The sequence below is a fragment of the Anopheles aquasalis genome, chromosome X (assembly GCF_943734665.1).
Source record: "Anopheles aquasalis chromosome X, idAnoAquaMG_Q_19, whole genome shotgun sequence".
NCBI classification, from domain to species: Eukaryota; Metazoa; Arthropoda; class Insecta; order Diptera; family Culicidae; genus Anopheles; species Anopheles aquasalis.
The window spans coordinates 2039963-2052462 of record NC_064876.1 but is presented as its reverse complement, the minus strand read 5'-3'; the positions used below and the strand labels follow the sequence as shown (position 1 = coordinate 2052462).

The 12500-nt window shown below is 54.2% G+C and overlaps 2 protein-coding genes across 2 annotated transcripts in view; one reads left to right on the top strand and one right to left on the bottom strand.

Annotated features, from left to right (window-relative positions):
* The window catches only part of LOC126573421 (uncharacterized), an 18273-nt gene extending 7809 nt beyond the window's left edge, over positions 1-10464 (bottom strand). The window contains exons 1-4 of the mRNA XM_050233570.1: positions 10437-10464; positions 4404-4585; positions 2402-2554; positions 1-904 (exon numbers count right to left, since the gene is read on the bottom strand). The exon at positions 1-904 is cut by the window's left edge and continues 85 nt beyond it. Of these exons, the coding sequence (XP_050089527.1) occupies positions 1-904; positions 2402-2554; positions 4404-4585; positions 10437-10464 (1267 nt within the window). The remainder of the gene's footprint in view (positions 905-2401; positions 2555-4403; positions 4586-10436) is intronic.
* The window catches only part of LOC126571764 (glutamine-dependent NAD(+) synthetase), a 25369-nt gene that overhangs the window by 7424 nt on the left and 5445 nt on the right, over positions 1-12500 (top strand). The gene's annotated exons all lie outside the window — the stretch shown is intronic.

Here is a 12500-nt window from a genome sequence, read left to right as displayed (position 1 = left end):
AGAGCTCGTAGTACGTTGGCGTGATCTTGATCGCCCGGCCAAGGTTGCCGCTCTCGAAGCGCGACTCAAACACCAGATCGTCCGGATCGAGCGGGGTCGGGTGGGCGGCCGGTTGCGCCTTCGAGCCGCCAACCGTCGAGCGGCTAAACTGTGGGCGAGTCGGTGGTGGAAGGAGGACAGGCAGGGCAGTATTAGTGGTGTTGCTGTGGTTGGTGGCCGCGCCACCGTCGCTGACGTTGGTTGTGGTGGAGCCGGAGGAGGCCGGAGGCAACGCAGGTGCCTCCTCCCGGCCGCTGGCTCTCGTTTGTTCGCCCTCCGAGTCGGACTCATCGTCGCTGCAGCCATCGATGCTGCTGTTGCTGCTACTGCTCGATCGATGGACACGCTGCTGTTGCTGTTGCTGCTTTTGCTGTTGCTGTGGCTGACTGCGCAGCTCCTGTAGCCGTGGATGCTGGGGCGGAGGGTCTAGACCACAGCCGCCATCAAGCAGCTCTTCTTCTTCTTCTTCTTCTTCCGCTTCCACCTCAGCCTCGGTCTCGACAGTGCCCTGGGCGGAAGGAGGAGGAGGAGGAGGAGGAGGAGGAGGAGCCAGGGCATCAGGCGGACGGTGGTCCCGGGCCACGATCTCCGCCGTATCGTTCATCTCTTCGTAGCTGTAGCCGACCGAATCGTACTCGCTCTGCTCCAGTTCCAGCACCACCACCGCCGGTCGCTTTTTCGTTGCCAGTTTCGGTGGGCCACGGTGGGGAGTTTGCCGCGGCCGGAAACGGCGCAACAGCTCCTTCAGGGCCTCGAGCGCGACCGCCTCCTGGTGTGCGTCCTCCGGCGGCGGTGGTGGTGGTGGTGGTGGTGGTGGCGACGGTACATTCGGCTTCGGTTCGTCCGCTCCTGGTATGTCAAGGCACTGGATTACCCGGGACGTGGGATAGAGGAGGGAAGGGAGGAGGAACGGAAGAGGAAAAATTGGAACGTAGTAAGGCAAAGAAAACGGGCAGGAGGTGAGACAGAGAGAGAGAGAGAGAGAGAGAGAGAGAGAGACAGAGAGAAACCGTTGTGGTCCGGTGTGTGGTGTGTTGTGAGATGTGTGTTAATCGCGCCAGAAGCACAGGTGGTCAGCCAGGGGTGTCACAGTCATAAGAAAAAAAACATACATCAGATGTTCAATGAAACAGTGAAGCAACACTGCAACATCCCCAACATATGTACGGGGAGCTCACTGGAGCCTTTCAATGTGCCGTCGTACTTTGAAGCAAAGGCCTGTGAATGATAATTCGTTCTTAAGGTGGGCTTCGGTATTTTTCATTCTGTTTTGTGACACATGCTTTTAACAATTTTTCGTTTATGCTGATCCTTTCAAGAACATTGTGTAAAATTGTTGGATTATTCGAAGCAAAACTGACCAAGTTACAGATTTTTTTTAAATCAGGGTTTCATACAAGGCTTTGAAGAGCGTTTCCCAAAATCAACGTTTTCAAAAGCGGTGCCCAGCGTAAAAACGACTGGACCGATTGATATGAATTTTTTTATACATAATCTTTACACTCTTAGCTAGGTAGCCGCGTCGAGATTTCATGAAAATTGCTGATACTTTTCTTTAAACAAACCGCCAAAAATCGTGTTTTAAGGCAAAATGACAAAAAGCATCACTTTTTCAACTTTAAAAATCTGCCACAAATCGAAAAATAGGAATATCAAGAAAACCTCAAACGGGGCTACATAGATAAACTTATAAGCTTTCAAACGATTATTGATTTGTGTTTTTCCGATGACCCATCACGCAGCTACGATGGGCACCGTAAAAAGTACCTTTTCGAAGACACGACTTCCTAAATTTGATGTCATGGATGGAGTTTTTATTAAATCTCCCCCAAAATAGAACTGAATATTCTTCAAAAGTTGTAGTTTAATATGCCATTCATTTGGAAAATTTAAATTGAATGATAACGTCACAAAAAGTCGCCACATATGATCCTTGTTTTTGGTAAGAAATGACCGAAGCCCTCCCTTAAAGGATTGTTGCAGTTTGTTTCTTGTTTATGTCAATAACACCCTGTAGTGAGCGATCCTGATCCTGATCATGAAATTCGTACTCACACACAAACACACAAACACGCACAAACATCACTGCAGCAGCAGCAGCAGCAGCAGCAGCAGCGACAGCAGCAACAACAGCGGCAGCAACAGCAACAACAATAACAGCAACAAACAGCGATCGCGAGTGAGGAGATCTCAGCATGGCGAGTAGCGACAGAGAGAGAGAGAGAGAGATACAGCCACAGCCACAGCACAGTGGGGGAAGAGGAAGAAGAAAAAGAAAACAGAGAAACAGGCCAAGGGAAAAGGAAGGAGAAAAGCTACTGAGCCGGCCTTTTTTTGCTCCGTTGTGCACTGGTACACTTACGTAGTGGACGGCGCTGGTCGGGTTGTAGTTGTAGACGATGATGCCGTTCTCTTCGCCTACCGGGCGCGGTTGCAGCTCCTTGCCGGTCGGCTGGTAGTACGGTTCCGGCGTTTCCGGTGCATCGTCCAGATGGTACACGCGCTCCTCCAGCACCTTAATCCCCCGCGGGGCGGGGCGTCCAGGGAAAAGAAGGCAAAAAAAAAAAAACAAAGCGCAAAATAGAATCCGTGAGCTTACTGTCCGATTTTAGGCGCGCACAACTGCTTGACAGAGTTAAAGAAATGAAGAAAGAAGAAGGAAGGACGTTTGGGCTGCAAAAAGCAGCGTTCACTAACAGCAAACTCTCGAGCACTTACCGGGGGCTTCTGCATCTAATTTTGTTTTATCACACATGCTTTTAACATTTTCCCCTTAATGCTGATCCTCTCAAGAATATTGTGTATTTTTTTTTGGATCAATCGAAGCACAATTGACAACGATACAGATTTTTTAAAATGCGCGATTCTTCATACAAGGCTCATTTGAAGAGCGTCTCCCAAAATCAACGTTTTCAAAGTTGGTGCCCAGCGTAAAAACTACTCGGCTGATTGATATGAAATTTTTAACACATAATCTGTACACTCTTTGCCAGGTATTTCCGTTGAGATTTCATGAAAATTGTTTATACTTTTTTTAAAAGAAATCGCCAAAAATCGTGTTTTGTGTGAAGTGAAGAAAAAGCATCACTTTTTCAACTTTAAAAATCTGTCAACAATCGAAGAATAGGAAATTCAACATAAACTCTCCGGGGCTACCTAGATAAACTTATAAGCTTTCAAACGAATATCGATTTGTATTTGTCTGATAACCCATCACGTTACTACGATGTGCACCGGAAAAAGTACCTTTTCGAAGACAAGATTTCATAAATTTAATGCCATGGATGGAGTTTTTACTAAATCTTCACCAAAATAGCATAAAATATTCTTCAAAAGTTGTAGTTTAGAATGTCATTCATTTGAAAGAATAATGTGGAATGGTTACGTCACAAAAAATCGTCAAAAATGATCCCTTTTTTTTTGGGAAGAAATTAAGGACCTGTGCTCTGACCGACATGGGGTATCCTTCAAACGGCAAACCGCGGATTATCAAACAACATCGACCGGGGGGGGGGGGGGGGGGGGGGGGTCGGGTCGGTTACGCTCTATGCTTAGAGCAGTGCGCAAAAGGTGCGTTGCCAAGGGGGAAAAACCCGGGGATGTTAAACCGATCGAAACCACAAGCTTGATTCTTGATGGCGTCTTAATTTTAGTCCAGCCGTGCTAGGGGTCTAGGACGAGGTTCACTAATTACTCTCTCTCCCTCCTGCTCCCCTTTTTCCCCATTCAACCGGGAACGAACGGCACAAACACAAACAGAAATACATACACACATTACTCAATTCCGAATGCTAATGGAATGCCGCCGAGGCACTTCCGCGGTGCTTCCGAGCTATCGCACCGTCGCCGCCGTTAGCGACGACGACCCGTTGGCTCGGCCCATGGTAACGCAGCCGTGAGGTCTCACCCTCCACCCTCCCTCCCGCTCCAATCCTCGAAAGTTGAAATCAATTGTGCTCAGCACGCTCAGCGCGGGCGGGCGTTAATGTATTCCGCCGACGCCTGGTGGTGCCTTAGGCACCCTCTTTCGAACGGTTTCGTGGTGGGGGGGGGGTCCCTTTATTTTTTTATTTTTTTTTTTGGGGGGGGAGAACACCGGATCGATTTGATCGAGACACACCAAAGGGGGGGGGGGGGGGGGGGGGGCGTAGGTGGGTGGGTGGGTGGTCGTGCTGTCAAGCCCGCCCGGTGGTGAAGTGTGTGAAAAAACACACCCTCGAGTCCTTTTTCGGGGTGGTGCCGGAAAGGGAGGGGGAGGACGTGTTGATGGGCGCGCTCTAGTTGGGTGTTGGCCGGTCGGTGCCCTCCGGTTCTCCATGGAGACTCCAAACGGTGCGTGTTCGGTTTGCAACTACGTCACGTACCTGACATTCGATCGGCCATCGGGGGGCCTGCTGGGGGCAGTCATAGTCCCGTTCCTTCGGCAGCGCGAACAGTTCCCGCGGTTCCTTTAACCGGGCGATCGGGCGCAGCGTCTTCGAGTCGGTGTTCACCTCCAGCTGATGCGTCTTCAGGCTGTTCGAGAGGAAGCTGCCCAAGTAACCGGCTGATGGAGGGTGGGAAAGGGGAGAGAGAGAGAGAGAGAGAGAGTAAAGAGAGAGAGAGAAAATTAGAGCTCAAAAAAAAAAACGATTCGAGGCGTTTGCGTCGCTTTCGCTCCACGACTGATCAGCTGATCAGCACTGGGCAGGCAAGCAAAGCAACCCGAGCACCCCACAGGGGGCCCCGGGGGGGGGGACCGAAATGTCAACCCCGCGATGGTTCGCCAACTGACAGGCGACACACATTCCGGTGCAGAGCGGTAGAGGTGTAGATCCACCCGTTTTTTTTCCCCCCCTTTCCCTCCATTCTGTCCACCGGTGCAGACAGACAGAGGAACAGAGCAGAGTCAGAGGAGTTCGTTCGGATAGCAGCACCATTCGAGGACATTTGCCCAGTTGCCTTCTGGGAAGCGGGGTTGAGACTCGAAGCAGCTGGTTGAAGACGAGTTGAGAGGGGTGGTTGCCCGCAAAAGGGTGCCCGGGTGGATGCTGCCTGCACAATCTGAACCTGGTTTGTAGGGCGTTTGTGGAAGGAAGAGGATCGGGTTTTTTTTTTCTTTCTTTTTTAATATCTGATGCAGTTTTTTTCGCTCTCTCTCTCTCTCTCTCTCTCTCTCTCTCTCTCTCTCTCTCTCTGTACCCCCTCTATCGAACAATCAGAACTGTCTGAGTATTACTGCAATTGCAACCAATGCCCACTCCCCCATTATGCACACGCCGCGGGGGGGCGGGGGGTTGCATTAACAAACTGCACAACAATCCCACCCTTCCCCCACAGACAGCGAGACACACACAAACACACACACACCAGAGAGACACTAGTGGTGGACGACTGCTGCTGCTGCTGCTGCTGCTGTGAACCGTTGTGGCGGCGGTTGATGGCGTACTGGGCGTCTCCACCGGCGAGCATCCAACGAGCGACTGAGCGCGCACACCTGACACCGCGCCTGGTTTGTTGTGTCACCCCCCCCCCCCCCCCCGGTCCCCCAGTCCCCCTCCCCCACCACCAAAAAACGGTGTGCATGAGAATTCTTCACCCACCCGCCCACGTCCAAGCCGATCCACAAGCGCACGACCATTCGACCTCTCTCTCTCTCTCTGCTTTTCGTTCTTTCTCTCTGCCTCTCTCTCTCTCTCTCTCCCGTCATCTCTCTTGATCTGGCATGTGGCATGGCTGCGTCATCGATGCTTGCTACCCCCACCCCGCACTTTTTTTTTTTTTTCTCTTTCACTTAGAGTTTGTTTTTTTTTTTTTTTGGTTAGTTTTTCAAAAATGTGCAGCAAGCAAAAAAACCCATCGGCAACACCGCTTGTTTCACCTTGTTGTTGTTGTTCTTGTTTTTTCCGAGCTTCTGGTTTCTGCCCCAAAACAACCCAAGTAACGCACGCAACGCAACGCAACGCATGGCAACATGGGCCACCTTGATCGCGCGAGCGCGATTTTCGCGCCGCGGAGCTGTCTGGTTTTTTTTTCTTCTTTTTTTTTTTTTTGGAGCAAATGAAGGGATGGAGGGAGGGCGGGGTGTTGGCGTGTGAGAACGGTAGCAGCTGCCGCTAGGTACGCTAATAATCGTCAGCACATTTCGCTGTTCAGTTCAGCGTCGCCGCATCATCAGCTGTCAGCTGTGTTCTGCGCGAGTCCGCCAATCCGAGAAAGGGGTAAGAGGGGAGTTGAGGAGAGGGGGGGTGCATTGCGTTCCTACAAATACTGCTGCTGCCTGCTGCCTGCGGTCAAGTTGCAGCCGTATGCAAACGCTACACCGTGGGTGACGTGCATCATCGCCCGCGATCCGCACGATCGTGTGCCGCTCTCGCTCAAAAAGGATAGAAAGAGAGAGAGAGAGAGAGAGAGAGAGAGAGACAGGGTGCGCGTGCGCATTCATCCCAGCCGTTACCACCCTCAGCAAACGCACACGCGGAACACGCCGGTTTTTTTTTGTTTTTTTTTTACGGGGGTTTTTCAGTTTGTTTGTTGTTGTTCGCGATTCACTCTCGCACTCTCGTCGTTTGCCCGTTGCGCCTTGCACGGCACGGCTCGGCACAACAGGGGTGGGGGGTTTTTTTTTTTTATTTTTTTTCATTTGGATATAATTAGGTCCACCACGCTCCACGCTCAACACCGCGCTTCCCACCCACCCACCGCGCCCACTCTCACCGTCGCGACAAAAGGGACGCGACGCGACCCGTCGAAAAGGGTAGTAAAAAAGAAAAAAGAAACCCCTAATCCTCACCGCCACTAGCCCTCGCTACGGTGCACCCTTTTAAAACACTACCACTTTTTTAAACCCCCCAAATTTCCCCAACACACGGCACCATGCGCCTCCATCACCGAGGAGTTTTGGGGGGTCGATCGGGGTTGCTGTAACATGCAAAATACACACTCCAGGCGCGCGCGCGCGCGCGCGCTAAGGGCTTGCCAAAAAGCCCTCCCACCGGGTACGGGGTGCCGGTGATGCTGGGGATGGGGTTGTGGAGTGCGTTGTTTACATCATCCCCGCATCAGAGCAGTGATGAGTGAGCACGTGCTCGTTCGCTCGCTCGCTCGCGCCACGACACGACACGACACAGCGAACCTGGCCGACCGGCGATCTCTTCTTTGTTTGCTCGCGATCGCGACACAGCTGGGACGGTGGGGGGGGGGGGGGTCGTAAGGGAAATTGCGAAAAATAAATCTTGGCAAGACATGAGACTCTGATTAGGATCAAGGCGTAGACGGCCAGCCAGCCCGCCAGCCTTTAGAGACCATCCCCCACCCCCTCGCGAGAGTAACGGGGGGGGGGGGGGGGGGAGGGGTGAGAGACGAGTGTTTCGTTGTTCTAAAGTTAAGCAAGGGCCTCGCCGGGTGCGCACCGTTGGCTCGCGGAAGGGGAAAGCACAGCTTTAGTGGATTGCGCACGACCGCTTGAACCCCCCACCCCCCCCCCCTCCCCCCGCCCTTCAAGCCTTTGCCAAAAACTGTGCCAAAAAGAAAAGGAAGAAAAAGAAAAACAACACACAAAAACAAATGCTACCCATCCGCGTTTGCCTTTGTTTCTCGGGGTTTGCTGCATGCTGCAACAACCCCCCCCCCCCCCCGGCCCCCAATCTTGCCTCTTCGCTTCGCTAACCTTTGGCCGCGAGCGTGGCGCACACGGGAAACAGCTGGGTCTGCAGGCAGCGGACACGATCGCCGGCGGTAAGGCTCCAGTTCATAGTGGCGCTAGAAACACGGGGGGTGTGGGGGGGGTGGGGGTGCACTATCTTCGCACCTTCGTTTCACCGGCTGCCTCCTCCACCACCGCCACCACCGAGCCCCAGTTGCAGCACGTCCGTGGCCCCCCCCGGGCACATGTTTAGCCGAGAGTTCACTCCACACTTTTCCTGGCCCGGTTCTAGCCCCCTCCCCCTTTTCACGGGACGGGATCACACAGCATCCAAACCCACAGACACCACTACTACTAGGCAACGGGTACGGCACTCTTGGCACGCAGGCTCTTCTGCTGAGGAGGCTTGGGGACCCCGGTTGGGTGCTCGCGCTCGGCCCCTCTCGCTCCGGGTAACGGTCCGTGAATCACAACGTTCGCGGTCGCTCTGGATGACGCCGTCGGGTCGGTTGCAACGAAACCACCGGCAATGCCATCCCCTTTCCACACCCCCTGGGCACTCTTGTGGGGGGGTGGGGCGGGGTTGGACTGGTGCTAGCCCAGGCCAGCGCGCGCGCGATTGCGCAAAGGAATGGCAAACAACAACAACGATGACGACGGTTCCAAGGGGGTGGGGGGGGGGGGGGGGTGGCCGGGGGTCCAAATTGAGTCCAAGGTTTCTCCGCTCCCAACGCGCTGTACTGTGCAACTTCCGTACTCCACCTTTGCCACCTTTGCCACCCACCCAGCCACCCAGCCACCCACTGGTCGTGTTTTCCCCCCCCACCCACCCCCCCTTTCCCAGGTGGCCAGTTCCTGCGCTGACCCTGCTCTGCTTTTGCTGCGCTCTTTTTTTTGCACCCCTCGAACCCCCCCCCCCCCCCCCCCGTCCCCCCCACCACCGGGTTGTGGTGAGCTACAAGCTTCTACAGGGGAGCTACAGGGGATAAGTTGTTTGGTCTGCACCGGTGGTAAGCATGGTGAAGCTTCCCCCCCTCCCTCCCCCCTTAAAAGGCAGTTTGGAAAAAAAAAAACCGCAGCACCACTAGCAACGGTGGACTGCCATTTCTAAAACACCGAGCACCGGGGGGGGGGCCAGACATACCGATGCGTGCCCAACCCGATGCCGATGGCCTGATATCGGTGCCCGGGTTTTATCGCGTTGGTTGGTAACCCCTGGAAACCCCTCCCACCCTCCCTTACTACCACCACCACCACACAAAAGGCTCGCCAGACAGCTCAGCCAGCCAGCTCAGCCAGCCAGCTCAGCCAGCCAGCCGGCAGTGACAGTGACGGCTGACAGAGACCCAGGTACTTCCCCTTTGCACCACCCCCTTCGCACCGCAAAAATCATCACACTCGGCTCGGCATTTTCCGGTTGCAGCTAAAGACCCCAGAGCCCCCCCCCCCCCCCCCCCGCACCCTCTCAGTTAACGGGTTCTTTTTTTTCTTTTTTTTAATTAATTTATCTTTAAGATATTTTGGTCAGGGTCAATACATTAATACATTCTTTGTAATGGTATCTAACAAGATCTGCCGCCATTCTTTTAAACTCCCTGACGCTGGTTACATGTTTCACTTGAGTTGGTAGGCTATTAGACATTTTTATTCCATTACAATACAGCGATCTTTGTGTCGGATTTCTTAAAAAACCGATTCTCGGCCATACTGGAGGAGCTCCGTCAAGTACCCTGGCAACATGCCACACTGCTGCTTATGTATAAAAATGAAGCTATTGTAAACCATCCGTTGTTTTACTGACAACCATTGTAGCGTGTTTAACACAATCACGTGCGAACTACTCGCATAATTTTGTTTTGCAACCTTTGCAGCGTTAGTAGTTGTGTATCAGAGGCTGCTAACATGACTGTCGAACAGTAGTCGAAATGCGGCATGTTCTGGTACTCCAGGCAACAAGGGACCGCGATTTTTAGACAACGAGAGCAAGAGAGAGCGAGAGAGCGTGTGTGGAAGATGCGGAAAAAAAATCATGTTGCTCATGTTTCTCCCTGCTGGTGCTGGTGCTTTCACGGACCTGGGGGGGGGGAGGGAGGTTCGGTTAGAAAGCAGCGTATCGAACAAACAGTCCCGGGCAGGGGTCCCAGCCCGTAGTACGCTCGGTGTCCCGGGGGTGCGCTTGCGCTCGCGCTTCGTTGTCGTCCCTGCCGCCATTACTGCACGCGCTCGGTACGCTGCAGCCTTTCCCCATGGAACTACCTCTGCCTACCATCACGCGGCATAACACGCGGGCCTGTCTCAACGGTTGCTGTTTAGGCGCGGACATTTTGTAGCTGCATGCAATGTCCCTTTCCACCTGTCCTGTCAACTTGTCCAGAAGCAGAAGCGAGTGTGTCCGCAGTAATTTCCGCGCCCAGTAACCGCGCACACCCCACATTCACATCACCACAGAGAAGATGGAGAAGAAGTAATTCCCATTGTTACAAAAGCAACGTGGAATGATGGACCTCTAAATAAAAGATCCGTTGGGGGTGGCGCGCGCCCCCTAAAAAAAAAACCTCTTCCTCCTCCCCCCCCTGCCAGCGAAAAAAAAAACCTTCGCTTGCTGGTTGTGATTTATGGTTCTGGTGCTGGTGGGTTGTGGTTGCTTTCGCGCGCACATTAGGGTCGGCGCGGTCCTACTAACCTGGAAATGGCGAACCAACGACCCCCTCCTCCCCCCCCCCCCTTCTCCCCTGTGCACTGGAGGTGGATTCTGGAGGCTGCACCTACTTACCTTCGTTCAGATTGAGCGGTGCATCCATGGTGCGGACGCTTCCGGGGTGTCCGTTGGCCTCGTCCTGTGCAGCAGCACCCCCCCGAAAGGGGATGGCGGAAGGGATGCTGCTGCAGCAGCAGCAGCAGCAGCAGCAGCAGCAGTAGTGACAGCGATGGTGGTGGCGTCGCGAGCTAGGAAGCGGTCTGGTGATCGCGTGTGCCACCACATCTACCCCACCAGGCCCGGCCCGGGGCTGCTGACATCTTGGCGAACGGGAAAACACAAAGACACACAGAGACGCACACGGGTTGATCGTTGGATCGAGTTCACTGCTCGCAGTATGAAGGTGATCGAAGGAAGCGATACTTTAAAAGGAGGAGTAGCAGCACCACGAACACACGTATACGGTCACGGATAGAAGGGACAGAAGACTTTCTTTGTTTCTACTCCTTTTTTGCTAGCAGCAGCAGCAGCAGTGGCCCCAGCAGCAGCAGGGGTCTCACTTCCTCCCAACACTCTGCTGGCCCAGCACTGCTCGTGGGTCAACCCTCTGCCTGACTGACTGCCGGACTGACTGACTGACTGACTGGCTGCTGTTACTGCTGGTGTCTGTCTTTGGGTATTGTTTGTCTTGTCCGCAGGAGCAGGTAGCTACTACCACGTCACTAGGCGGCCACTTGCGATGTGCTGAGTGCCTCACTCACTTGCTCTACTTCCCACCCCCCCCCGGGGGGTTCGTGGTCCCGGGTCCCCGGTTTGGTTGGCCTATCTACCTGCTGCTGCTGCTGCTGCTAATACTGCGGACGGTTGCGGTCTCGCTGGGGAATGCTCGGGATCGGGAGAACACCCGACACCGTGTACGCGAGAGAATGGAAGGGAGAGAGAAGGAGAGAGAGAGAGAGAGAGAGAGAGAAGGAGAGAGAGAGAGAGTTAGTTCCTTCGTTGAGGCAAACAACGGAAAGACCTCCGCGAAGAAGACACTGTGACAAGAGGGGGGGGCGGTGCAATGCGGTCACTGGGTGATGAAGGTACCACAAGACCAGAAAAAAGGGGGGGGGGGGGGTTAAACCACCACCAGCACCACCACCGCGCCGCGACAGGAATCTAGCCCCAAAATGGAGCATATGCATGTCATCGGGGCCTTTGTCCTGTGTCCTGTCGTATGTTCACCCCCCCCCCCCCCCCAAAATGGCGGGCGTGGGAGCGGGGGGGGAGGTGTCGATCGGTCGGCGGGACTGGTCTATCTGTTGTGACCGACCTTAGGCCCGACGGCAACGAACCGAACCGAACCATGGCCAATGGAGAAAAGGGGTAGATGGGGGGGATGGGGGGATGGGATGCCCCCCCCCCCCGCCCGGGCGCGGCGCAACCTTCACTTCACGTTTGGTTAATTCTTCCACCGCGGCCCGCTTCGGTCAACGAACCCCTGGGGGGGTTTTTTTCTTTTCTTTTTCTTCTTCTCGAGCTCCAGCTTCGATAAGCCGCCAATGGGGGGGGGGGGGGGGGGGTGGCTCCTGCTCCCCTTCACACTGCCTGTGTTTCCATTGGACGAACTTTAGGCCAAAAAGCTTCACCTGACGCGCGCGCGCGCGCGCGCCTAGTGGCTGTGACACAGTTTCGCTCGCCCGCCCCCCCCCCCCCCTCCTTTCCCCCTTGTCCTCCCCACAGCACACTTTGTTTTTGGTTTTTTTTTTGGAAAACAGAGTGGACGCGGGGGGAAGGGGGTTTGATCGATATCAATTCGCTTCATCCAGCACGGACAGAAACGGGGGGAACCCCTCCCCCCCCCAAAAAAAACGGCACGGCATACCACACGATCCTGGAGCCTGCCTACCTTATTTAGTGCTCGGTGGGCACCCGTTCTAAGCAGTTCAGTTCGCGGTACACCTCGCTGCTGCTGCTGGTAGCTCGTGAGCGAACCCATTTCAATAAATTCTTTACGAAATAACATTTCAGAAAGAAAGCAAAAAAAAAACAGTCACATTCCGGGCGCGTGTGTGTCTGTGTGTGTTGTGTGCGCGGTTGCGGTGGGCCACACACAGAACCGCTGCCTTTGTTCGTGCCCTGGTCGCCAACCTTTTG